The sequence below is a fragment of the Danio rerio genome, chromosome 4 (assembly GCF_049306965.1).
Source record: "Danio rerio strain Tuebingen ecotype United States chromosome 4, GRCz12tu, whole genome shotgun sequence".
Classification (NCBI taxonomy): domain Eukaryota; kingdom Metazoa; phylum Chordata; class Actinopteri; order Cypriniformes; family Danionidae; genus Danio; species Danio rerio.
This window is the reverse complement of record NC_133179.1, coordinates 36,210,153-36,233,238: the sequence shown is the minus strand read 5'-3', so window position 1 is coordinate 36,233,238 and position 23,086 is coordinate 36,210,153. Positions and strand designations below refer to the sequence as shown.

General features: G+C 43.7%; 3 protein-coding genes, 13 non-coding genes and 1 pseudogene across 22 annotated transcripts in view; 16 read left to right on the top strand and 1 right to left on the bottom strand.

Moving 5' to 3' along the window:
- The window catches only part of zgc:173607, a 791,925-nt gene that overhangs the window by 238,830 nt on the left and 530,009 nt on the right, over positions 1–23,086 (top strand). The gene's annotated exons all lie outside the window — the stretch shown is intronic.
- On the top strand, positions 1,525–5,472 carry LOC137491189 (uncharacterized). 5 transcript variants are annotated; one of them, XM_073947494.1, is made up of 6 exons: positions 1,525–3,483; positions 3,570–4,040; positions 4,436–4,605; positions 4,692–4,946; positions 5,027–5,272; positions 5,352–5,472. In XM_073947494.1, exons 1-6 carry the CDS (start codon positions 2,817–2,819, stop codon positions 5,442–5,444), a joined length of 1,902 nt encoding a protein of 633 aa, XP_073803595.1. In that variant the 5' UTR covers positions 1,525–2,816; the 3' UTR covers positions 5,445–5,472. The 5 variants fall into 5 exon arrangements, with proteins under 5 accessions (XP_073803595.1, XP_073803594.1, XP_073803592.1 ...); XM_073947493.1 differs by having other exon boundaries at positions 1,525–4,040; XM_073947492.1 differs by having other exon boundaries at positions 2,779–3,483; positions 4,692–5,272.
- LOC141383850 (5S ribosomal RNA) lies at positions 7,733–7,851 on the top strand. Its single transcript, XR_012404907.1, has one exon. It is a non-coding gene; the product is annotated as a 5S ribosomal RNA (ribosomal RNA).
- Positions 7,910–8,028, top strand: LOC141383588 (5S ribosomal RNA). Its single transcript, XR_012404613.1, has one exon. It is a non-coding gene; the product is annotated as a 5S ribosomal RNA (ribosomal RNA).
- LOC141383527 (5S ribosomal RNA) lies at positions 8,087–8,205 on the top strand. The gene has a single exon (XR_012404548.1). It is a non-coding gene; the product is annotated as a 5S ribosomal RNA (ribosomal RNA).
- LOC141383869 (5S ribosomal RNA) lies at positions 8,264–8,382 on the top strand. Its single transcript, XR_012404926.1, has one exon. It is a non-coding gene; the product is annotated as a 5S ribosomal RNA (ribosomal RNA).
- Positions 8,441–8,559, top strand: LOC141383911 (5S ribosomal RNA). The gene has a single exon (XR_012404980.1). It is a non-coding gene; the product is annotated as a 5S ribosomal RNA (ribosomal RNA).
- Positions 8,618–8,736, top strand: LOC141383565 (5S ribosomal RNA). The gene has a single exon (XR_012404590.1). It is a non-coding gene; the product is annotated as a 5S ribosomal RNA (ribosomal RNA).
- LOC141383928 (5S ribosomal RNA) lies at positions 8,795–8,903 on the top strand (annotated as a pseudogene).
- LOC137493432 (5S ribosomal RNA) lies at positions 8,962–9,080 on the top strand. The gene has a single exon (XR_011013405.2). It is a non-coding gene; the product is annotated as a 5S ribosomal RNA (ribosomal RNA).
- On the top strand, positions 9,139–9,257 carry LOC137492688 (5S ribosomal RNA). Its single transcript, XR_011012661.1, has one exon. It is a non-coding gene; the product is annotated as a 5S ribosomal RNA (ribosomal RNA).
- Positions 9,316–9,434, top strand: LOC137493433 (5S ribosomal RNA). The gene has a single exon (XR_011013406.2). It is a non-coding gene; the product is annotated as a 5S ribosomal RNA (ribosomal RNA).
- Positions 9,493–9,611, top strand: LOC137493434 (5S ribosomal RNA). The gene has a single exon (XR_011013407.2). It is a non-coding gene; the product is annotated as a 5S ribosomal RNA (ribosomal RNA).
- Positions 9,670–9,788, top strand: LOC137493435 (5S ribosomal RNA). Its single transcript, XR_011013408.2, has one exon. It is a non-coding gene; the product is annotated as a 5S ribosomal RNA (ribosomal RNA).
- On the top strand, positions 9,847–9,965 carry LOC137492689 (5S ribosomal RNA). Its single transcript, XR_011012662.1, has one exon. It is a non-coding gene; the product is annotated as a 5S ribosomal RNA (ribosomal RNA).
- Positions 10,024–10,142, top strand: LOC137494111 (5S ribosomal RNA). The gene has a single exon (XR_011014086.2). It is a non-coding gene; the product is annotated as a 5S ribosomal RNA (ribosomal RNA).
- LOC110439586 (uncharacterized) overlaps positions 13,289–23,086 on the bottom strand; it is a 296,328-nt gene continuing 286,530 nt past the window's right edge. Inside the window, exons 1-3 of one of the 3 annotated variants that reach the window (XM_017355760.4) lie at positions 20,691–20,835; positions 19,077–19,227; positions 13,289–15,737 (exon numbers count right to left, since the gene is read on the bottom strand). In XM_017355760.4, the coding sequence (XP_017211249.1) occupies positions 14,746–15,737; positions 19,077–19,161 (1,077 nt within the window). In that variant the 5' untranslated portion in view covers positions 19,162–19,227; positions 20,691–20,835 and the 3' untranslated portion in view covers positions 13,289–14,745. Of the gene's footprint in view, positions 15,738–19,076; positions 19,228–19,817; positions 19,859–20,690; positions 20,836–23,086 lie in introns of those variants that run through there. The other 2 variants (XM_073947804.1, XM_073947803.1) reach the window with 2 other exon arrangements.

Below are 23,086 nucleotides of genomic sequence, written 5' to 3'. Positions count from 1 at the left end.
ACAAGCGTTCAAATCCGGGCAAACCAAATGCGCACTGCTGCCCTGGTCCTTCCAAGGATCCAGGCCTCTTGGCCAGCAAAGCTAACCCGAAAACAAGCGTTCAAATCCGGGCAAGGCCAGTGGTCTGAACACCATGGGAGTTAGGGGGTACACGGGAGTCAAGGGTCCATTTCTGAGCTGCTAACCCGTCTCCCAGCGTCCATCACCCCGCAGCAAACATAAGACCCCATCGCAGACGGAGGCTAGAACGACGTGCGGCTGGTGCCCCATACACGAGCCCAGGGCCGGTGGTGACCCATTCACAAACCCAAAGACCGATTGGGTCACCAGCGGTACGTCTTGGCCAGTTGGGTCACCAGCAGCACGTCTGTCTGATCCATGCGGTTTGGAGGAGTTAGTGTCCCCGGGCTTAATAGTGGGGTGCCCGGGCACGGCTGGTGATTAGGTGCAAATCTAGGGGGTCCTTTGGAACCAGCGCTTGCCGCCGGAGAGTGCGTGTACCTCGGGCAGAGCGTGCAGGGCACGGCCCCCCCCCCAACGCTGGATCTCAGAGGCCCCAGGCCAGGGAGAGGGGCTGGGGTCGCTCCCCGAGAAGGGTGTGTGTGCCCCGGGCAGAGCGCGCGGGGCACAGGCCTCCCCAACGCTGGATCTCAGAGGCCCCAGGCCAGGGAGAGGGGCTGGGGTCGCTCCCCGAGAAGGGTGTGTGTGCCCCGGGCAGAGCGCGCGGGGCACAGGCCTCCCCAACGCTGGATCTCAGAGGCCCCAGGCCAGGGAGAGGGGCTGGGGTCGCTCCCCGAGAAGGGTGTGTGTGCCCCGGGCAGAGCGCGCGGGGCACAGGCCTCCCCAACGCTGGATCTCAGAGGCCCCAGGCCAGGGAGAGGGGCTGGGGTCGCTCCCCGAGAAGGGTGTGTGTGCCCCGGGCAGAGCGCGCGGGGCACAGGCCTCCCCAACGCTGGATCTCAGAGGCCCCAGGCCAGGGAGAGGGGCTGGGGTCGCTCCCCGAGAAGGGTGTGTGTGCCCCGGGCAGAGCGCGCGGGGCACAGGCCTCCCCAACGCTGGATCTCAGAGGCCCCAGGCCAGGGAGAGGGGCTGGGGTCGCTCCCCGAGAAGGGTGTGTGTGCCCCGGGCAGAGCGCGCGGGGCACAGGCCTCCCCAACGCTGGATCTCAGAGGCCCCAGGCCAGGGAGAGGGGCTGGGGTCGCTCCCCGAGAAGGGTGTGTGTGCCCCGGGCAGAGCGCGCGGGGCACAGGCCTCCCCAACGCTGGATCTCAGAGGCCCCCATTAATGGTTCACCAGCGGCTCCATCGATGGTTCACCAGCGGCACATCTTTACGCATCTAGCGCCAAAGGTCCAACAGGAATACGTTATGCCTGGCGCTCACCGGGGCGTTGGTTAGACCCAGGCCCGAGCCCACCAAACCATGCCCGACGGGAGACCACCCTTCCCGGCCTACTTGTCGGGACGTCCCGCGCCTGGAGGTTTTTGCCCGACACCCACAATCTCTGACCTGCCATCAGGGTTTCGGGGAAGGCGTAAAAATATGGACTTAGTCTCTGACAGTCCAGTCGCCAGACCCCACGGTGACTGATCGATAGGAGCTAGTGTGGCGCCCCAGGGGCTAGGCCCCCACCCAGGCCCCCCAAAGCACCAATGGGGTCGGCCTCTATGGGTGTGGCAGATCCTCCCCGTCCTGGGCGCTGTATCAGGGAGGCGTGGGGGTGTCCCTCCGCACACAGCGCCCCCCCCTTCCCGCCCCGATCTGTGGGTAAAGGACCCAGATGGCCCGTCTGGCTAAATGACCCAGAGCTTGTCTGCTGCTCAGCCCGCCCGCCAGCCCGCCCCCCTGGACTCCGTTTCCCCCGCGCCGATACTCGGCCCGTGCCCCCGCCCCACGCCCCTCGCCCTGCGAGGGCTGGGGGATGTTCGGTGGGTTCGGTCGAGTCACCCGGCGTGGTGAATCGAGGCCCCAGGGGCAGCGTAGGGAACGAGCTGGTGTGGGCTTCGATTCTACCCCCGCCCGAGTGTGTGCGTCTGCATCCCGTCCGTCCGCCCGCCCGCCCGCAACGCCGCCCACCCCCTGGGTTTATCCTTGCTGGCTCCCGGCTGACCCCCACCCCGCCTACCCTGCTCCCGGGGGAGTGAGGGTGGTTGGTTGGGAGGGGAAGCTAGTGGACTCCGGCGAGGTGAAACGTGCCAGGGTCAGTGGTGCCGGGGTTACGGGCTGTCTGAACTCCCCTTTCGATGGTTGGTGCGTATCCCATGTTGGTTGTAGCAGGTCACAAAAGCTCCCGCGGCTGGCGCGTGTGGAGCTGTCCCCCCCCGATGGGGCTCAAACAATCAATCCCCTTTTTGGGGTGGAAAAAGTGAACGTGGATGGCTGTGGAAAAGCTCCCGCTGGCCAGAACAGCAAAATGAAGGGGGGATAGGGAGTGAGGTGGGACACCCCTTCCCCAACTCGAGTCGTGACAAGAGAGAGAGGTGTCGAACCGCTGACCGGGGCAACGATGAAGGGGCGGTGGGGTGAATTGTTTAACGGGACACCCCCTCTGGTTCCTTTGAAAAGGGGGGAAGGGAGTGAGGTGGACACCCCTCTCCCCCCTACTTGAGAAGTCGTAACAAGAGAAGGCTTGAACCGAATGGATCTCCGTAGGGCATCGGCTTACACCTCCTGGTGCGGGGGGGTGTCCTTCCCCTTTAAGAAATACGGGTCCACCAACGTCATGACGCGGAAGTGGACGCCGCCTCCGGCCGCTTATTAACCGCCGCACGTGGCGTGCGGGCCCCTTTCCCCCTCTGCATTGGCTCTGGCACGGTCATGGCTGAATGTGCCCTATGCTTCAACGTGTACAGCCGGCTTGCGCCTCACCTGACGGCCGTTCACAAGGTGGCCAACTCGGACGAGAAGCGGCTGCTTCTCGCGCTGGCCGCCGGCCGCGTGGACACGCGGAAGACACCGTGCCCGGTCCCGGGATGTCGCCGGACGCCAGCCCGCCTAGACAGGCACTTGAGGCAGCACGCGGAGCTCTCGACCTCGGGAAGGAAAGAGGCTATGGGGAGGGCGAAACGCCGGAAAGTAGCTCGGGAGTTGCAGTGGCTGCGGTCCACCCAGCCTGCAATCCCTGTCGTGTCCCAGCTAGCATCGTCCTCCGAGGGGGAGCGGGACTCGGAGGACCCAGAGGCCGGCCGCCCGTGCGCCGACCGCGGCTGCAGGCGCGCCACCGAGCGCATACAGGCTCAGCTCACGGACCTGGGGAAACAGGTTACCAAGATGCGGTCCACCCTGCTCCAAATCACACGCCTCTACCGAGAGCTAAGGAAGGGAGAAGGGGGGAGAAGGAGGAGGAAGAGGGCCAGGAGAACCAGGTCGCCTCCTGCACCACCGCCTCCCGGGCGAGGGGCGGCCGGAGGTCCGACGCCCCCCGAGCCTCCGGAGGCTTTGGAGCCCACTGCCTACCCGTTCCCGGACCACGTCCCCGCGCTGAGTTGAGTATATTTCAGGCACGTCACTGTCGCTCTGCTGGGTGTGTGGCTTCGGGGAAGTTGACTCTTGGTTGTGCTCGTTCCACAGACCTTCTCTTGGGGGAGTTCGAAGGGTACCAACTGGGCAGCGAGCCCACCCCCCGCCTGCGGAACAACGTCACTTCGAAGCTGGGGAGAATCAAAGCCTTCCTTGGTTACATGGCCAGGGGCACCGCGGAGCCAGGGGACTTCCTCTTCCTCAACCAACCAGCCCGAATCCGAGCGTGGGCCGCCCGGCTAGGTCAGACGCGCATGGCCGAGCCCACCAGGCAGCACTACCTGAAGAACGTGGCTCAGTTCCTAGACTACCTCTCGGAGACGCCGCCGGCCGCCTGTCAGCTCTCCAGCACGGCTCTGGTTCTGATTCGAAGGGAGGTCAGAGCCCTCATCCGCGGCATACGCCGGCGTGTCGTCGTGCACGAGGTAAGGACCAAGCAGGCGAAGGAAAGCCGACTGATCCCCAAGGCCAGTCTGGTGCGCTGTCACCGGACCGCTGGGAGGAAAATTCCCGCCCTGCTAGGTAAGCAAGCCCTTCCGCCGTTCCAGCGATTCCCCCTGTTCGTTCTTCCGGGGCACCAACAGCCCTTGGTTCATCCAGCCACGTCTGTCTGCCCCTCTCCCCCGCGAATGGGACTCATTCGGGGGGGAAGGGGGGCAGACCGACGTGGCTGGATGAACCAACAGCTGCTGGTGGCCCGGAGAGGAGTTGTGCGTTTCTTCTTCAGGGGCACCAGCAGTCCATGAACTGCTGGTGCCCCTGAAGAAGAAACGCACATTTCCTCTCCGGGCCACCAGCAGCTGTTGTTTGAGCTGCTGGCGCCCCGGAGTACAAGTCACCAGCAGCCAAGAGCTGTTGGTGACCCAGAAAGGAAATAGAACCGTCGGTGGTCTAATCTGTCTAATGTCTTTCACCAGATAGCCTCGAATCCAACCCAAGCACTAGGCAACAGTGGCGCTTCTATGGCTTTCTGACTGGCTACCTAACCTCCATCTCTGGGCACCGCTGTGGAGTCTTCCAGAATCTCACAATCCAGGAGGTTGAAGAGGCCTCCAGAAGCCCCGACGAGTCTGCTTATGTCATTAACGTGAGTATGGCGCAAGTAAGGTGGGGGTCACCAGTAGCATGCTCTCTCTCTCACTCACTCATTCACTGCTTGTTCTCTGATGGCAGATTACCACTCACAAAACAAACAGAGCCTTTGGGGCGGCTCAGCTGTCCCTAAACAGGGAGGAATACAGCTGGTTCCGCAGGTTTTTGGCGCTGCGGGCTGGTCTCCCCGGAGGGAGCCAGGCTACCTATTTCTTTTTCACTTCCAGAGCCAGTCCTTGTCGGACCCTGAACAAGTACTTTCAGTCTGCTTGGCTCAGTATGGGCCTTCCAGGCAAACCCACCTTTACTGACGTACGCACTGCGATCGCGACTCATGTGAGTAGGCATTGTGACGCCCCTGTAACTACCAGCGGCGGCTTCTATCCTAATCAAGCTTCTGTCTCTCTCCGACGCAGGCAAAGAATGCACACTCTTCAGAGGATCGCCGCAAGGTGGCGCAATTCATGTGCCATGACACTTCAACCTCAGATAAGTTCTACGCACTTCACCTCGGACCTCTCCAAGCACGCGAGCGCCGCAGACTCTTTGAAAGGGCCCTGGTGGAGGAGGAGGAGGAGGAGGAGGAGGATGGGGAGGCAGCGGGCACTGAAAGCCCCCCGCGGAAAGGGCGCAAGAGGACGGAGACTTCCGTCTCTCCCCTGGTAAAAATCACATTCTCTTTGGCGTGGACAGCAGAACGTGTGGCATTGGCTAACTACCCTTTATGTGTCTCTTTTCCAGGAGGGAACCAGCAGGAGGACGCTGCCATGGCGCCCTGCCAAAGGGAAAAGCCAGGGCGCTCGCCCGCTCGAACAAACAGAAGACTCTGAATAAATAAATATTGTACAACTTAACGGTCAAATGGTGTTCAGTGTCTTCATTATTCCTTTTATTTATTATCTGTGTGGTAAAAGTAAATTCAGTGGGGACAAAAATGAGCCCTGTCTTCTTAGTTCAACGCTGTATGCCTGCTGCGTCCAGGTCCTGCCTTGGCTACGTTCCGATTGGGACAGATTAGCCCTAACTTGTGTGTTAAAAGTGTCACGTGGGATGCCCTCGTCCAGGTTCTGCCTTGGCTACGTTCCAATTGGGACAAACTATCCCTGCCTTGAGTGTTAAAAGTGACTCGCGGGACGCCCCCGTCCAGGTTCAGCCTTGGTTGATAGCTCATAGGGAGAATGAATCCCTTTTCCAGCACAAGGGGGTGATGGGCTGGACAAATCTGTCCAGGTCTGCAAATGCTTTGAACGCCCAGAAGGCCTTGAGTCCAATTCTGTATATTAGCAAGCTTCTCCCGGGACAGCTCGGTCCTTAGAGATGCATGAATAGGTCAGGACAGGGCAGCTGTGGAGTGGAGGTTAACTTTATGGAGGAATAGAATCAAGATTAAATTTCTGGAGGATGAGAGAACTTTGCTTAAAGGGGAAAGCCTTAATTTTAAATGTTTTAATGACATCAAAGCTATGGTATAAATTATATGTAACAGAAATGCCATGTTGGATAGAAGCGAGATTGAAAAAGTGTGTTCAAGATTTTTTATGGGAGGGGAAACCCCCAAGAATTGCGTACAATACAATAATAGGAGCAACAGAAGAAGGAGGGATAGGATTGATGGATATTAAACAAAGGAAGAATTGTCTTAGAGTGAAAATAGTTAAAAAGCTTTTACAAGAGGAGAACTCAACAGAATGGAAAAAGGTTATGAAATATTTTTTAAACAAAGTTGGCAATTTTAACTTAGGAGAAGACATTCTTTGGTTAAAAACTAAAAACTGGATGACGGAAAAGTTACCAGGGTTTTATCAAGAAATTTTAAGTGCATGGGGGAAATTTTTAGACGGAGTATTTTACCAAGTAAAGGGAAGAGAAAACTTATTAAATCAACCTTTGTTTTTAAATAAAAGTATTTTAAAAGAAGGGAAGGAACTATTTTTTAAAAAATGGATGGATGTGGGGATTTTAAGAATAAGGGATGTTCTTTATGAATTCAAAAAGGGATTTTTACCTAAGCAATATATAGTAGACTTAATGGAAGAAGCTAAAGAGGAATACAGTGTAAAGGAAATAGAAAATAAACTTGAAACGGTCAAAGGTGCCATACCAAAAGAATGGATTACAAGAATAGAAAATATGGAAGAATGTGGGAATGAAAAAGTCATACATGTCTATTTAAAAGGAAAGCTTTGTAATTTTAAAGATTGTTTACTGAAAGACTTTTATGTGTATTTTAGAGATAGTGTATTTCAAGAACCAATAGCAAATAACTTTTGGGTACAAAGATTGAATAGTGTGAAAAAGGAAAATATATGGAAAAACATGAGAGGAAAAATAATAGAAACAAGATTGGAATGTTTTGAATATTTTATAAGACACAAGGCAATTTTTACTGAGTGCATTTTAACAAAGATACATATAGAACAAAATGCAACATGTAAGGTTTGTTTTCAAGAAGATGAAGGAATTTTACACCTGTTTTTATACTGTAAAGAATTAGAATGTTTTTACAAGAAATGCCAAAAAATGCTAAAAGATTTATTGAAAGATTGGGATGAAGAACAATTGGAATGGAATACTCTGGTGATGTTCGGATGGAATATGCAAAACAAAAACAAAAAGTTTGTAAATCTTCTTATAATGATGATTAAAAAATGTGTGTGGGAAAGAAGAAATGTAGCAAAACAGAAAAAAGTTGTTTTAAATGTGTGGAATGTACTAAAACGAAAAATGGAAAGATACATAGAAAGACTGTACTGCTATTTTAAAGGAGAAGATATGTTACCAAGCTTTTATGATGTGTTTAATGATGAAGTGTATAATGTTTTAAATGGTTTAAAGTGGAAAATGCCCAAAGAGGATGTTATGTTATGAAGAATGTTGATTTTAATGTAATTGTTTTGTGAAATTTCTTGAAGTATTTAAATGTTAATGTAATGTGATTATTTTAAAAAAAAAAAAAAAAAAAAAAAGAAATGCCCGATCTCATCTGAACTCGGAAGTAAAGCAGGGTCGGCCCTGGTTAGTACTTGGATGGGAGACCGCCTGGGAATACCAGGTGCTGTAAGCTTTTCGAAGTGCTTCATTTGGCAGCTGATTTAAATAGCCAACGCTTGACGTCCTCTTTCGCTTACGGCCATACTACCCTGGAAATGCCCGATCTCATCCGAACTTAGAAGTAAAGCAGGGTCGGGCCTGGTTAGTACTTGGATGGGAGACCGCCTGGGAATACCAGGTGCTGTAAGCTTTTCGAAGTGCTTCATTTGGCAGCTGATTTAAATAGCCAACGCTTGACATCCTCTTTCGCTTACGGCCATACCACCCTGGAAATGCCCGATCTCATCTGAACTCGGAAGTAAAGCAGAGTCGGGCCTGGTTAGTACTTGGATGGGAGACCGCCTGGGAATACCAGGTGCTGTAAGCTTTTCGAAGTGCTTCATTTGGCAGCTGATTTAAATAGCCAACGCTTGACATCCTCTTTCGCTTACGGCCATACCACCCTGGAAATGCCCGATCTCATCTGAACTCGGAAGTAAAGCAGGGTCGGGCCTGGTTAGTACTTGGATGGGAGACCGCCTTGGAATACCAGGTGCTGTAAGCTTTTCGAAGTGCTTCATTTGGCAGCTGATTTAAATAGCCAACGCTTGACATCCTCTTTCGCTTACGGCCATACCACCCTGGAAATGCCCGATCTCATCTGAACTCGGAAGTAAAGCAGGGTCGGGCCTGGTTAGTACTTGGATGGGAGACCGCCTGGGAATACCAGGTGCTGTAAGCTTTTCGAAGTGCTTCATTTGGCAGCTGATTTAAATAGCCAACGCTTGACATCCTCTTTCGCTTACGGCCATACCACCCTGGAAATGCCCGATCTCATCTGAACTCGTAAGTAAAGCAGGGTCGGGCCTGGTTAGGACTTGGATGGGAGACCGCCTGGGAATACCAGGTGCGGTAAGCTTTTCGAAGTGCTTCATTTGGCAGCTGATTTAAATAGCCAACGCTTGACGTCCTCTTTCGCTTACGGCCATACCACCCTGGAAATGCCCGATCTCATCTGAACTCGGATGTAAAGCAGGGTCGGGCCTGGTTAGTACTTGGATGGGAGACCGCCTGGGAATACCAGGTGCTGTAAGCTTTTCGAAGTGCTTCATTTGGCAGCTGATTTAAATAGCCAACGCTTGACGTCCTCTTTCGCTTACGGCCATACCACCCTGGAAATGCCCGAACTTGGAAGTAAAGCAGGGTCGGGCCTGGTTAGTACTTGGATGGGAGACCGCCTGGGAATACCAGGTGCTGTAAGCTTTTCGAAGTGCTTCATTTGGCAGCTGATTTAAATAGCCAACGCTTGACGTCCTCTTTCGCTTATGGCCATACCACCCTGGAAATGCCCGATCTCATCTGAACTCGGAAGTAAAGCAGTGTCGGGCCTGGTTAGTACTTGGATGGGAGACCGCCTGGGAATACCAGGTGCTGTAAGCTTTTCGAAGAGCTTCATTTGGCAGCTGATTTAAATAGCCAACGCTTGACATCCTCTTTCGCTTACGGCCATACCACCCTGGAAATGCCCGATCTCATCTGAACTCGGAAGTAAAGCAGGGTCGGGCCTGGTTAGTACTTGGATGGGAGACCGCCTGGGAATACCAGGTGCTGTAAGCTTTTCGAAGTGCTTCATTTGGCAGCTGATTTAAATAGCCAACGCTTGACGTCCTCTTTCGCTTACGGCCATACCACCCTGGAAATGCCCGATCTCATTTAAACTCGGAAGTAAAGCAGGGTCGGGCCTGGTTAGTACTTGGATGGGAGACCGCCTGGGAATACCAGGTGCTGTATGCTTTTCGAAGTGCTTCATTTGGCAGCTGATTTAAATAGCCAACGCTTGACGTCCTCTTTCGCTTACGGCCATACCACCCTGGAAATGCCCGATCTCATCTGAACTCGGAAGTAAAGCAGGGTCGGGCCTGGTTAGTACTTGGATGGGAGACCGCCTGGGAATACCAGGTGCTGTAAGCTTTTCGAAGTGCTTCATTTGGCAGCTGATTTAAATAGCCAACGCTTGACATCCTCTTTCGCTTACGGCCATACCACCCTGGAAATGCCCGATCTCATCTGAACTCGGAAGTAAAGCAGGGGCGGGCCTGGTTAGTACTTGGATGGGAGACCGCCTGGGAATACCAGGTGCTGTAAGCTTTTCGAAGTGCTTCATTTGGCAGCTGATTTAAATAGCCAACGCTTGACATCCTCTTTCGCTTACGGCCATACCACCCTGGAAATGCCCGATCTCATCTGAACTCGGAAGTAAAGCAGGGTCGGGCCTGGTTAGTACTTGGATGGGAGACCGCCTGGGAATACCAGGTGCTGTAAGCTTTTCGAAGTGCTTCATTTGGCAGCTGATTTAAATAGCCAACGCTTGACATCCTCTTTCGCTTACGGCCATACCACCCTGGAAATGCCCGATCTCATCTGAACTCGGAAGTAAAGCAGGGTCGGGCCTGGTTAGTACTTGGATGGCAGACCGCCTGGGAATACCAGGTGCTGTAAGCTTTTCGAAGTGCTTCATTTGGCAGCTGATTTAAATAGCCAACGCTTGACATCCTCTTTCGCTTACGGCCATATCACCCTGTGCATGTGTGATAGTGGTACATTCCAGGAAGTGTTTGGCTGCAGTTGGTGAGAGAGGCTCACCAGATTTTCTTTATTTTTGTTTTTGTCTTAAATACATTTTTGTTAAACTTTTTTGTTTGTTTAGTTTGTCCTCCCAGCAGCGTGAGCTGTTCGGGAGGAGTGTTTTTTATTTAGTTTTTTTTTTGCAATGGACGGATCTACGGTGACAGACCTGGCAATGGCGGACGGAGTTGAGAAGGCAAATGACAATGGACTGGACAGACGACAACGAGAAACAAACCAATCGGAGAAGGAAGCAAGGAAAAGGATTTATCTAAAAGAAGCAACTGTAACAGTGGACATAGGACAAGCAACAGAGGTGAGAGCAATGGATGTAATTAAAGCAGTGACGGAGAGGATTGGGGATGGAAAGATTTTGGCCGTAAGACCAAAACACAACAAGGAATATGAAGTAACACTTGAAAGAGAGGAAGATGCTGATGAGTTAACGGACGAATTGACTATTAAAGGAATAAACTGTGCAGTTAAGAGGCTACAAAACCGTGATTATGTTGTCTCCTTCATGCATCTTCCTGTCTATGTTGCTGATAAAGATATTTTAGACACATTGGATCATTGGGGAGTTTGTCCCATTTCAAAAATAAAAAGAAGGTTTTATCCGGGCACAAATATTGAAGATGGGACGAGGTTTGTGAAAACCAGATTCCCCAAAGAAGTGGCGTCCCTCCCGTACAGCACAAGAATAGAGACAGCAGAAGGTCCACAATACTTTAGGGTGATGCACAGTCATCAGGTGAAAACGTGCAGGCTGTGCATGAGCCCAGATCATGTGGTAAAAGACTGTCCTGATTTTAGGTGCTATAAGTGCGAGGAAAGGGGGCACTTTGCAAAGTTTTGCACTCCTGTGAAGTGCCCGGATTGTAATAAGGTTTTAAATAAATGTGAATGTTGGATGGGGGAAGAGGAGGAGGAGGTAGAGCAGCAGGTAGGCAGGCAGATGTATGAAGGAGACAATATCCAGTCAGAGGACAAAACAACAACACAAGAAAAAAGAACAGAATCTGAAAGTGAAAAACTACAAGAGAATGAGACTAATGGAATAGACAGAGTCACGGAACAGGAAGGGACAACATGGACACAAATGGATATGACTGACAGTTTAAAGAGTGTTTTGGAAGCAGCAGAATTGCAAAAGGCATTGGACACAGAGGAGACAAAAGGCCAAAGTATTGACGAGCAAGCCGATTTAGAGGGACATTTACAAAAGGATGGAAACAAAGAGACACAGGGGAAATCAGCAAAAAGAAGAAGATCGTTAAAGATAAAACCTAATTTAGAGACTGCAAGAAAAAAACTGCTAAAAGATGAAGAAATTGAATGCGCAAATAAGTATGAGTTGCTAAAGGGCTTGGAAGATATGGACTGAGATGATGTTTTTTATGAATGTTTTTATGTCTTTTATGAATGTTTTTATATTTTTTATGGTTTTAGGAATTGTGTCTTTTAATGCAAGAGGGCTTATAGACATCAGGAAATTTGAAAAAGTGAAAGAAATGTGTAAACGAGAAGATGTGATTTTACTACAAGAGACAAACTGGAGGGAAGAATGCATGAACGAAATAAGAAAAAGGTGGAGTGGGGAAATGTTATACAATAATGGGGATGGGAGGCTAGGGAGAGGAGTTGCAATTTTATTAAAAGAAAACAGTGGGGTTTTATGTAAAACAATCTATAATGACAAAGAGGGAAAGTGTATGATATGTGAAATGGAGTATGAAAAGAAAAAAGTAATTATGGTGAATGTTCACGCCCCAACAGAGGAGAACAAAAAAAGAGTATTTTAATGTACTTAGAGATTATTTAAAGAAACACGAAAGAGTTATTATCATGGGTGATTTTAACACTGTTTTTAGTAAATTAGAAATGGCTGAGGGAATGGTTTTTAAAACGGATAAGGGGAGAAAAGAACTGAAAATATTGATGGAGGAAATGAATTTAATTGATGTGTGGAGAGAAAGGAATGAACAGACAAAAGAGTACTCAAGAAGACAGATAGTGGGGAATTTTTGTTGTCAAACAAGAATTGATTTTATTTTATGCACAAGAAATGTTGAAGGGTTTATAAACAAGATTAAATATGAAGAAACAAGTCTGAGTGACCATAAGCCACTTTTTATGAAGCTTGACTGGAGTAATGTGAAAAGAGGGCCAGGGGTATGGGTTTTAAACACAGCAGTTTTAAAGAATGAAGACTATGTTTTAAGTGTAAAGGAAATTATTCAAAAGGAAAAAGGGAATGAAATCTATAATGAGGACAAAAGAATGTGGTGGGAGAATGTGAAGTATTTAGTTAAAAAGTTTACGATAAAATATTGTAGACAATTACAAAATTGTAAAAAATATAAGGAAAAGGAGCTGAAAGAAAAACTAGAAAACGAATTGAAAAATGAGAATGGAAAAAATATACAAAAGATAAAAGAACTGCAAGAAAGATTGAAAGAAATGGAGGAGGAGAAATATGAAGGTGCAAGATTAAGAAGCAAAGCAAAATTTACAGTAGAGGGGGAAAAGTGCACTAAATTTTCCTTTGATCTAGAGAAGAGAAGAGGGAAGTCAGAAATGATTAGAGAAATAAGGAGCAAAAATGGGAACATAGTAGAACAACATGAGGAGATTTTGGAAGAAATAAGATCATATTATGAGAAATTGTTTTGCACAGAGGGAATAAAAGAAAAAGGAAAAGGGGAATTACTAAACCTAATAAAATCAAGAGTAGAAGAAGGGGAAAAAAGAGAATGTGACGAGGAGATAAGAGAAGAAGAAATAAAAAGAGCAATTAGTGGATTGAACAAAAAGAAAAGTCGAGGAATAGATGGGTTGGGAAGTGAATTTTATATTGTTTTTAAAGATATTTTATCTAGTATTTTAAAGGAAGTATATGATGAGATTTGAGGAATCATTAAATGTTACGGTTTAATTAAGTTGTCTGGGGAAAATAAACGTAACACTTATAATATTAAATTATTACTGAGTAGATGGATGGAAAATACACCAGGACACCAAAATTTACATTCAATTCATTTATTCCTTTTATGAGGAGAAGAAAAATGAAGCCAACAAAAGAGAGGCTTACATGTGTGCGCTTTGTACAATGTATATATAATAATAATAAGAAGAAGAAGAAGAAGAAGAAAAAAAGATGAAATACAATCAAAAGTTATAGGGGAAAAAGGAACTAGAGTGGCGCCAAAGCAAAGAACTAAACAAAACCAAAAGCCACCTAAACTAGAACACAAGATCCCTCTCTAAACTTACTAATAAAAATCAAAATGTGAAAAAGAAACCGAAATCTTCAGCGTTTGCGAAGCAACACCTAAACTCCCTGAAATAATAAGCAAAAATACAAAATGTGGCGCTCACCCACTTACCTAGTGTTTCTGAACATTGAAGTTACCTACGGGCAAAATGTATGTGAAGTGGCTTAGTAAACTATTCCCTTTTCCCCAAAAAGAGATATATGAGAGAAAGAATGATAAACTATTTAACCATGACTTAATTTACATCGATGTAGTTATTCAGAAACACAGAACAAAGCATACATTATGAATAGCAGCAAGCGAACACAAACCAACACGCACACACATAGCACTCTGAAAAACAAGGCGGGCTGGTCGAATTTAAAGTCCGTGGAACGAAATCCAATTGGTCCACGAGGAAACGCCCTAATGAGGAGTGACAGGCTCGGGATCCAATCAGCAGGTACCTAGTAAAGAAAAAGTAGCGGAACAAAAGGTGATAGGGCGAGACAAAGAGCGAATGACAGTCGAGGAGATGCGAAGAGAGCGAAGGGAGATAAGCAAAACAGAGAGGGAGAAGGCACAAAATTACAAACTCCCACGGACCGTAACAATCATCCTCCAGCCCCGGGCTACCTCTCGTAAGCAGAGTGAGAGAGGAGTTTGAGCTCAGGTAGATCTTGATGAACTCCCCTGACTTGTTTCTGTTCTAATGACAGATATCAAGATGGCTAAAGGGAGATATATGGCTTCTAAGAGCTTGACTACGGTGCCAATTTAAAATGTTCAGTTTACTTAGGTTACGTGTTTTTGGGCTGTGGAAGGAAACTGGGGAAAACCCATGTGAGCATGGGGAGAATAAGCAAACTCTCCACAAATATCAACCAGTTCAGTGAGGGCTCTAACCTGTGACATTCTTGCTGTGAGGCAACAATACTAATCACTGGGCTGCCTTGTTGCCCATTCTAGAAAGGAGGAGGAGTAGGGGTGGGAGGGGAATTCCTCAAGATTAAGATAACTAAGGTAAAAACTCTGGTTATTTATAGTGAGTTAGGAATCGTCTGATTGGTGAATCATGTGTTGGTTAATGTGGAACCAGCCGTGGACAATCATAAGCATGTGATCCTCTCGAAAGTAGTTTATAAATAAACCTCACGTCAATGAACAGCTAAATTGCATGAAAAGGCTGCTGTTATGCATATACTCATGTTTGTGTGGACAAGGCCTTAATTTTGAGGACTCTGCTCTCCATTGTGAAGCTCCATGTGATTGCTGAGGCTTCTTTTATGTTTAAAGCCCTTTCCACACTCAATGCATATAAAACGCTCTCCTGAGTGAGTCTTCATGTGGTTCTTTATGGAGTATTTGTGTGTGAGACTCTTTCCACACAGATCACATGTGAACACTATGGTTCCAGTGTGACCATTCATGTGGTTCCTGAGGTTAGCTTTACATGTGAAGCTCTTTCCACACTGCGCACATGCAAACGGCTTCTCTCCGGTGTGAACTATCATGTGGTGTTTGAGTGTGCTTTTATATGGGAAACTTTTACCACACTCTGTGCATGTGTAAGGTTTCTCTCCAGTGTGAATCCTCATGTGGAGGTCAAGATTTTGTTTTTGAGCAAAACTTTTTCCACACTGTGTGCAAACAAAAGTTCTTCCTCCATTGTGAGTTCTCATGTGGACTTCAAGGTTGCTATTTTGATTATAACTTTTTCCACACTGAGGGCAAGAGTAAGGCTTCTCCCCAGTGTGAATTCTCATGTGCACTGTTAAGTTTCCTGTAGTTTGAAAGCTTTTCCCACACTGTTGGCATGTGTATGGCCTCTCTCCAGTGTGAATTCTCATGTGCACTGTTAAGTTTCCTGTTTTATGGAAGCTTTTCCCACACTGTTGGCATGTGTATGGCCTTTCTCCAGTGTGAATTCTCATGTGCACTGTTAGGTTTCTTGTATTATAGAAGCTCTTTCCACACTGTTTGCAAGTATAAGCTTTCTCCCTAGTGTGATCTCTTATGTGAACATCAAGCTTTGGCTTCTGACTGAAACTTTTTCCACATTGTTTACAGCTGAAATTACAGCTAGGTTTGGATTTCCGATGTCTTCCACGTGATAAAGTCTTTTTCGTCAGTGTAGGTTTTTCATCGGTCGTCATGTCTTGCTGTATCTCTTCCATTTCATTCTGTTGATGAGTCTTTTCTTTCAGCAACATCAGGTCTTAAAAAAAAAAAGAAGAAGTAAACTTTAGTATGAAGACTCAAAGCGATAAGCATGAAATGGATGTTTCACCCACAAATATAAATGACCTTACCATTTACTCTCTCATTTGCTTTTAAACAATTCCTTTCTTCTGGAACACAAAGAAAGCCAACATTTTTTTCACAATATCTTCTTTTGTGTTCAACAGAATCAAAAAACCCCATAAAGGTTTAAAACCACAAGAGGTACAGTAAATGGTGAGGTTATTTTCATTTCTGTTTCATAAATATATTTAAAGGGTTCCTATTATGAACCTTTATTATTATTTTTATTTATTTTATTTTTTTTGAAAAAAAGGCTTTGGTGTTCCCAGAATGTGTTTTTTGGCTCAAAATCAGATCTTATTCCCTTGAGAATATTTAATTTTGGTGGTCTGGAGGAAAACCAAGCACTTTTTTCCCCTGTGGCTTTAAATGTAAATGATCAAATGCACTCGCTCAGGATTACTCGTGTTGAGTTCCCTCATGTGTATCTTCCACATGATTTAAACATTTTTAACTTGCTTGGAAAACTTGATTGGAGCAAACCCTGCATGTTCATAGCAAGTACGCATAATTTACTCTTCTATTTGTGAGTTTGCATTATTGTATATAACTTATGCAAATATTTCCTAGTACTGAGTTGAAGCTGGTTTAAAACATATGCTGGATAAGTTGGTAGTTCATTCAGCTGTGGCGACCCTTGATGAATAAAGAGACTAAGCCAAAGAAGCTTAGCTGAAGACCTACGTCGTGACATTTTATATACCTGCCAAGATGCAGAAATGCCATCTCAAAAGGTTACCTGCTGTTTGTCCAATCAGGGACAGTGGCATCTTAAATATACAAATAATAATGTTAACCCAGGGTTTGCCAATGTGAAACGTCGGTTAATGAAAACCCAGGATTATTTTATAACCCTTAGGGGCTTAAATTGGTTCTATAACAGTAAGTAGTTGCCATGGTAGCACACAACATAATCAATGCATCTGTGCTCAACCTTCAGGGTTTCATGACAGTAACGTGCACAAGCAAGTTATCTGGATTATTTTGACTGAACTCAGATTAGTTACATCAAATGATCTTCGAATTTCTGTTATGGAACCAACTTAAGTGTGGACGATTAGTTCGGCTCACTGAAGCCAGGTTTTCAACTTTAATCTCCACTTTTCTAAACCACTTTCATGAAACAGCCCCTGATCTCACATGCTATTGTTTTAGTGCTTCAGTTGCCTATTGGAGAAATGACCAGGAATAACGGTAGAAAACGGTCACACTACTTGCTCTACAAACAAGTGTATTCATGTTTATTCATACAAAGAAAAATAATAAAATAATAAAATATGACTTTGCAACATCAAGCAGCATTAGGCATGGGCCAGTATAAGATTCTGACGTATGATAACCTTGAATAAAATATCATGCTTTCACAGTATTGTGATTACTGCTCTAAAATATATTCTTTTAAATGTCTAGGTATAAAACAAACACTTTTTTTTCCCTTTAAGCACAAAATATTTTCTTTTGAGAAATATTTATTTATTATATTTTGGAGCAGTAATCGTCAGGCTAAATCATTCAAATGAATCATTGACATCTGTTGTTTTCATTAGTTTCAAAAACAGATTGCTTTACGATTTGAAATGATATCTTTAGATATTTTTTCTGCTGGAGATAGTGTCTTAAAATGTAAAAAAAAAAAACAACAAAAAAAAAAAACACTTGCATCCAGTTGAAGACAGAATTCAGAAGGGGCTAATAATTCTGTCCTTAAAATGGTGTTTTTCTAGCCGAAAAAAAAAAAAAAAGACTTTCTCCAGAAGAAATAAAAATATTATCATACAAACCGTGAAAATTTCCTTGCTCTGTTAAAAACAATTTGCCAAATATTTAAAAAAGAAAAAAAAATTCAATGGGGGTGTGGGCTAATAATTCTGACGAATTTTGGCGGTTTTAAAACCTTGACTTTTCCAAACCAGGCTACACCATGAAAGGAGTTATCATCCCTTGCGTAAGCAGCATAACAATGATTTTAGGATCTAAAAATGATTTCTTTAAAAAAAGTGTCAAGCACAAAAATTCAATGGCTGCGCCTGCTGGTACACAAAGAATATGGTCAATACTGACGAACTTCACACTCAAATGTTTGCATATCATCAGCATGCTGTAATCCATTTCTTAAGCAGAAAAGGTCATTTTTAGACTGGTTTGTTGGCCAGTTGTAGTCAGTGCAATGCTAAACGTTTTAGTTCCACTATAATTTGTTCCTTTTGTCTCACGTCGTCCCACAACAACATAAATATAGTTTAGATTACTGTACAATGTTTTATAATAATTTATTATTTTAGTATTTATTTAATTCCGCATATTTAAAATTGGGGGCATCCATATGACACACTTTTAACACAATAGCTGGTAATTAAGTATTAAGAGTATGATAATGATGTAATTCTAACTCAGATACTTTCTGTGAGAACTAGTAACATCTACTAAAATCAAGTTTAACCCAGAAAGAAGTTGAGAAAAAAGGGAATTGTGATCAATGTGACATATGCAAATGAAAAGTACTAAGCCAACACTATCACTGTAATAGCAGATATCTTCTTAGGAATACTGTAGGTCAAATATCGTCAGCTCAGTTAAACTTTTTTTATATAGCGCCAGTGCTCAAGGATGCTTAGAAGAACAAGAAAAGCAAAATGAACAAAACAATTAAAATGTCCTGTTTAAAATAAACAGAAACAAAATAACTTCTATTCAACACTTGCTTCAACAGTTTCTTTATATGAAAGTAATAACAAAAAGAAATCAAAGTAAGTCTGAGCAAGAAACAATAGCCACAAATGACCTGATTACAACTAGTATTCCATTTCTTATAGTGATGTATTGTTAGAATGGAATGACATTATGCTATTTAATAAATTAAACCTTCGGTAATACAATTATTACACACTTTTCTGTTACTTTTTAAAATCTTTATATTGTCAGCTCAGTTAAACCTTTTATTCATTTATTGTTTTTATTTATTTTATATAGCGCCAGTGCTCATGTACGCTTTACAAACAGTAAAAGAGCAAGAAAAGCAATAACCTTAAGAAGATAGAGAAAATGGGAAACTAATAACACATGAAATAATGACAAAAGTCATGAGAACAAGTGACGAAAGAAACTCATTCCTGTCTTTCAATGAGTGCTTATGTGCATTTAGGAGAACTAGGCAGCACACTCAGGGCTGCAAGAATGGATTTAATTTAGTATTCTTATTATTAAAATATATCTGAATGAGGATCAAATTTGGTGTTTGAGAATGAAAATCAACCTGTTTGTTCCTGCAGATCTTCCTGTTTGACTGTGAATGTTTCTTCAATCTTCACATCTTCACTCTCCTCTTTAACAAACGCCATCTTTATAACAGTGTGGAGATCAGTCGCTTCAGCAGGAAATTTTCCTCTGCTTTTGGACAATTTATCCTGTTTAAAATGAATAAAACAAAAAAAAATGTCCTGTTTAAAATTAACAAAACAATGAACAGAAACAAAATAACTTCTCTTCAACACTTTCTTTATATGAGAGTAATTAACAAAAAAATCAGGTAAAATAGTAAGTCTGAGCAAGAAACAATAGCCACAAATGACCTGATTAAAACTAGTACTCAATTTCTCATATACAGTGATGTTTACTTTGAACAGAATGACATTATGCCTATTTAATAAATTTAACCTTCATTAAAACACTTATTACACACTTTACTGTAACTTTATTCAAACTTTATTCAGGTATGTTCTTAATTGTTTTGTTTGTTTGTTTTTTATTTTATTGTCCGCTTACAGCAATGTGTAGAACTTTTTTTTGCACAAGATAAATTTCCTCTAGTGGACAAATAAAGTTTATCCTATCTTTATTCAAATAATAGTCCTCATCACTGTGATTAAGATAGAACAACGTTGTATAAAAGGTTAAAATAATATTGTTAACAGCAGGTACATCATTTATCGTTGAATGAAAAACCTGAAACTTTAATCAATCAGTTTTTTATCTGTGCAAAAGCTTTGACACAAACCTTTCTCCAGTTGAATCACAGTGCGGTAGCGGCACAGTCTTATGACATCACACACCACACCAAAATAAAAGTCTTTTTTTTGTTTTGCTTAGTCATGACTTATTGATACATTTCTCACACCTTTTCTTTTCGATTTTACCTCATAACATTCTGGCTTTTTTATGAAATGTCACACTCTATTGGTGCATGTAAATATGCTGCTTTTACATCCATGTCATGAACAATCAGATTTTCTTTGCATTAACACTCTTACACTAGTCATGTTAGCAGTTGGAGAAAAGACTTATCATAGTTCTCTTTGGCAACATACATTGTTTTTGCAAAAACCCATTTACCCACTAGACCTTTGCCTTCAGGTAGGTTGGTGAGAGCAAAAGTTGCATTCTTTTAACAATTGCATTTCTTCTACCATAGCTTTAACCTATTCACTTGCATTTACTGATGTAACCACGTCTTTGTATCTTTGTGGTACATTACAAACAAGTCAATAACAATAATCTATGTTGATCACATCACCTTCAAAACCACAAGCATAATCGCTTAAATAAGCTCGCAGGATTCTAACTTCTGGTTTATCTTCCACCGGTTTGTCTAAAATGAGCTCTTCCTTGGCACTTTGTGGGCTCAACTCTGGGTCTAATTTCACAGACACCCCAGGACTTCCTGATCTCAAAATCCTCCTCTACAACTGGAATCTTTGATTCAGAATTTTTATCAGATACAAACTGAACAAGTCTGTGTTTCTGTACTTTTTTCATGTATGCTGGACTAAATACAACGTTGAACAATGCATCCACGCATGTATAGATTTTACATTTTATAATGTTAGCATTCAGATATTATTTGATTGTAAATTCAGCATGTGCAACTTACGTTTCCAGTCCTCAATGAAGAAGTGGGATGAAAAAATGGCCTCAGTGGGCTTTTCTTTGTAGGTATTTGGTAATAATCGCAATGTAGAAGTCAACAATCGTAGTTTGTCCTCAAAAGTTGTTCTCTTTTAGCTAAATAAGCTAATGAAGCCTCTGTTAGGAACCTGGTATATATAGATACAACCCTGCTGAGCTACTGGATCTGGAATGTGATTGGATAAGACTCAATTGGCCCCCATTAATGCTGGCATAAAGATGCAAATGAGCAGTGGAGAGCAGTGAAGACTCAAGACACATTACAGTGGGGGATGGGAAGTTCAGCGGCTTTACAAACCAGTTTTAACAGAGACATAATGATGTATTGGGAAAATAAGTTGAATTTAGCCATCATCATTTGTTTTGTTGCTGTTGCTTTATAGGACTATTGACTATTGAAGCTTATTTTTCAGTTTGGCTGCTGCATTTTGTAGTTAATGTTGATACACTTATGTTGAGGTACTTTGATATGAAACACATTTCAATTATTTTTTTTCCCAAGCCTGGTTAAAAGGTAATGCAAGAGTTGTGTGTTGTTTTTGTAGAAGCTTCTCAGAGTTGCTTGGTTGAAGTCTTTGTGTACTTGGTGAAGACTCAAACCACACTGATGTCTCAATACACACAACTACATTCACTTATATAATAGTTATGTGAGTCTTATACTATTATACTGTGATATATTATCATTCGTTAAAAGAAACAATTTCTGAACTTCAGATTGAGGTTTTATTTGTGTAAAGGTCAGTCAATACATTGACATGAGCTAATATTAGCAATGTTTTAGTTATTTATTTATCACTGAACTTGTTCTTTATGTGAGTTTAGAGTCCTTTATTTCTCTTAAAGCACATGCAGCTCATTACTGGTTTCTGTAAGACTGTCAACACACTCTTAACAGATCAATTATTTCTTCCAAAAGTCTCTATAGATTGTAACAATTAAAATGTAGCTTGTTTCTGTGCCAATTTTGTTTTCTTTTCTTCGTTTTTAGGTTGAAAAGAACATGTGTGAGCAGCTCAGCTCTCTCGAAAGCCTCTTATTCACCTGGTATGTAACAAAGATGTTTTTCGCTCTAATTATTCCTTGTGTTTGTGCATACACTGTTAGACCTTACCAGGCTTTTTTACAGTAGAACACTGGCAACACTGTTGCCAGCTACTCACTGTAAAAGTTTGGTTACAGTAAGTAACTGGCAACAGTGTTGCCAGTTAATTACTGAAATTGAACCATTACAGTGAGTGGCTGGCAACAGTGTTGCCAGTTGTTTACTGTAACCGAACTATTGCAGTGAGTAGCTGGCAACAGTGTTGCCAGTTAATTACTGTAATAGAGCAGTAGTGGTAACTAACTGGAAACTGTGTACAGTTAATTACTGTACTGTAGTGTTACAACTCACAGCATTATACTGCATACACAATAGTATGTCAAGGTGTTACTAAAATTAAGTAGTATTCTTACCTGTTATTAATTCTTTAAATTAATCAAGTTGTCAATTCTGAAAAAAATATTTTATTGTTTTGGCAGCAAACAAATATAAAACAGAAAATGTATAACAAAATTAAGAAATCAGCAGATATACATATCATCTTACATATTACTGAGAGCCACAGGTCTGCACAGCAAGGCTGCAGTCAAACTAACGTTAAAGCATGCAAAATTCTGTCATATGGCTCTGCGAAAAGGAGTGGGATTAAACAAAATATTTAGAGACTGAAAAAGCAAGCAACTGGTCCATAATTTTTGTTCAGAGAGGTCATGGTTTGATCTTTGATTAGTCTCAAGCAATCACATGATGTGATTTCACAGTTCAGAGTTCTCCAAGCTTGAACTTTCCAATGCTGCAAACTGTAAAATTTGTTGCATGAGCATTCATTCCAGGTTTGCAGCATTCACATGTGTATGAATGGAAGTCTATAGGGAGAAAAGTGCAGTGTGACCAGGACTTTAAGCTGTAGCTCTAATTATACACACCTGATAAAACTAATTAAGGCTCGTTAGAAATCTACAGGTAATGTTGAAGCAGGGTGGGAACTAAACTCTGCTGCCCTGCAGTTCTCCAGTAACTTGGAGTTTGACCCCCATGGTATATAGCAGGGGTGCTCAATCCTGTTCCTGGAGATCTACGTTCCTGCAGATTTCAGTTGCTACCCATATCAAACACACCTGCCTGTAATTATCAAGTGGTGTTCAGGTCCTAATTAATTGGTTTAGGTGTGTTTGATATGGATAGCAACTAAAATCTGCAGGAAGGTAGATCTCCAGGAACAGAATTAAGCACCCCTGGTATATAGCATACTTTTAAAGCAACTGCTAACATTTATCACAATCACATATCCAATAAACACACACACACACACACAC

Bases quoted from the DNA above. Each gene is read 5' to 3' on its own strand.
- LOC137491189 (XM_073947490.1), top strand. From the start codon at position 2,825: ATGTGCCCTATGCTTCAACGTGTACAGCCGGCTTGCGCCTCACCTGAC. The intron at 4,606-4,691 runs GTGAGTATGGCG...CTCTGATGGCAG, and splicing joins AGTCTGCTTATGTCATTAAC to ATTACCACTCACAAAACAAA. The intron at 5,273-5,351 runs GTAAAAATCACA...TCTCTTTTCCAG, and splicing joins AGACTTCCGTCTCTCCCCTG to GAGGGAACCAGCAGGAGGAC.